At 35.3% G+C, this 1,162-nt stretch overlaps 1 protein-coding gene across 1 annotated transcript; it reads left to right on the top strand.

Moving 5' to 3' along the window:
• The first annotated feature begins 448 nt into the window (after positions 1-448).
• On the top strand, positions 449-1,162 carry LOC112906425 (endocuticle structural glycoprotein SgAbd-2-like). Its single transcript, XM_025980521.1, has 2 exons — positions 449-460; positions 599-1,162. The coding sequence occupies exons 1-2, from the start codon at positions 449-451 to the stop codon at positions 1,061-1,063; spliced, it is 477 nt and encodes a 158-aa protein (XP_025836306.1). The 3' UTR covers positions 1,064-1,162.

The following is a 1,162-nucleotide window of genomic DNA, read 5'->3' as shown; positions in this document are numbered from 1 at the left end:
GGCTGAAAAAAGGTCATCTTCCCTATTTCATAGCACGCAAAACGAGTTTTCCGCGTTAACATGCCAAACACATTGTTTCGGCTGTTATGTCATTATCAAAGTGAAACGGATAATACAAATAAAGTGGTATTTATAGAATAGTGTCGAAACGTAGCACAGTAGCACAAATATACTATATACATACACAAATACAGTTTGTCCTAGTAGCTAACATCAATAACGGGGAAATCGTTTGGTCATTACAGTCTATAAAATAATTATTATTTATATAATGTTCGCTTAAGCCTGTATTTTTTTTTGCAATTTAAAATAGACTTTTTATGTTTGACCCACATAAATAGATGGACGGTTTAAACGTTGCCATTTTTGCCGAGAATATTTTTTATAAATATTCTGTTGTTTACTAATACAACTCTAGATACTTATACAACAGTTACCCCATACCAAAATGCAACGCTATGTTTGACTCTGATAATCTGCATTCGTCTGTAGTTGTGTTAAACCTAACTTCTAAAGTTTTTCAATTTGCATATTTCTTTTAATTAATAAATGAAGCTGTTTCTACATTGCTTAATTAATTCCGCCTTTTTTTTATTAGATTTCAGTATTTTGGTCCTTCACGGTCGCATTAGCTGCAAGTTTTGACAGCGCTTTCATAACCCAAAATTCACCTTCTCTTCCGGCACTACCGATATTCAGAACCGAACAATTCCAAAATCAGGTGCCTATCTTACGTTATAGTAACGATAACAATGAGGGAGGAAACTACAGGTATGCTTACGAAACAGGAAATGGAATTTCTGTTCAAGAAACGGGACAATTCGCCCCATCTGTTCCTGAAGGTGGTGCAGTTGTAGCCAACGGTGGATTTTCTTTTACTGGAACTGATGGACAAACTTACAGTATTTCATACGTTGCTGATGAAAATGGCTTCCGACCAGTTGGGGCACATATTCCAACACCACCTCCAGTTCCAGAAGCCATTGCCCGATCTATAGCAGCAGCCGGTAGAAGTTTATCATATGATGGTCAATATCAACCATATTCCTATGGGCATTACTAGCTTGCTTTTTAACGATTTATACAGATACATGTTATAGGTACTTCCGATTTATAAAATTATTTGTTCAATTGTCAGAATAAAACGTTTTTACATTAAGAA

Source organism: Agrilus planipennis, unplaced genomic scaffold (genome assembly GCF_000699045.2).
Source record: "Agrilus planipennis isolate EAB-ADULT unplaced genomic scaffold, Apla_2.0 scaffold500, whole genome shotgun sequence".
Lineage (NCBI taxonomy): Eukaryota > Metazoa > Arthropoda > Insecta > Coleoptera > Buprestidae > Agrilus > Agrilus planipennis.
This window is presented reverse-complemented; position numbering and strand designations above follow the sequence as displayed.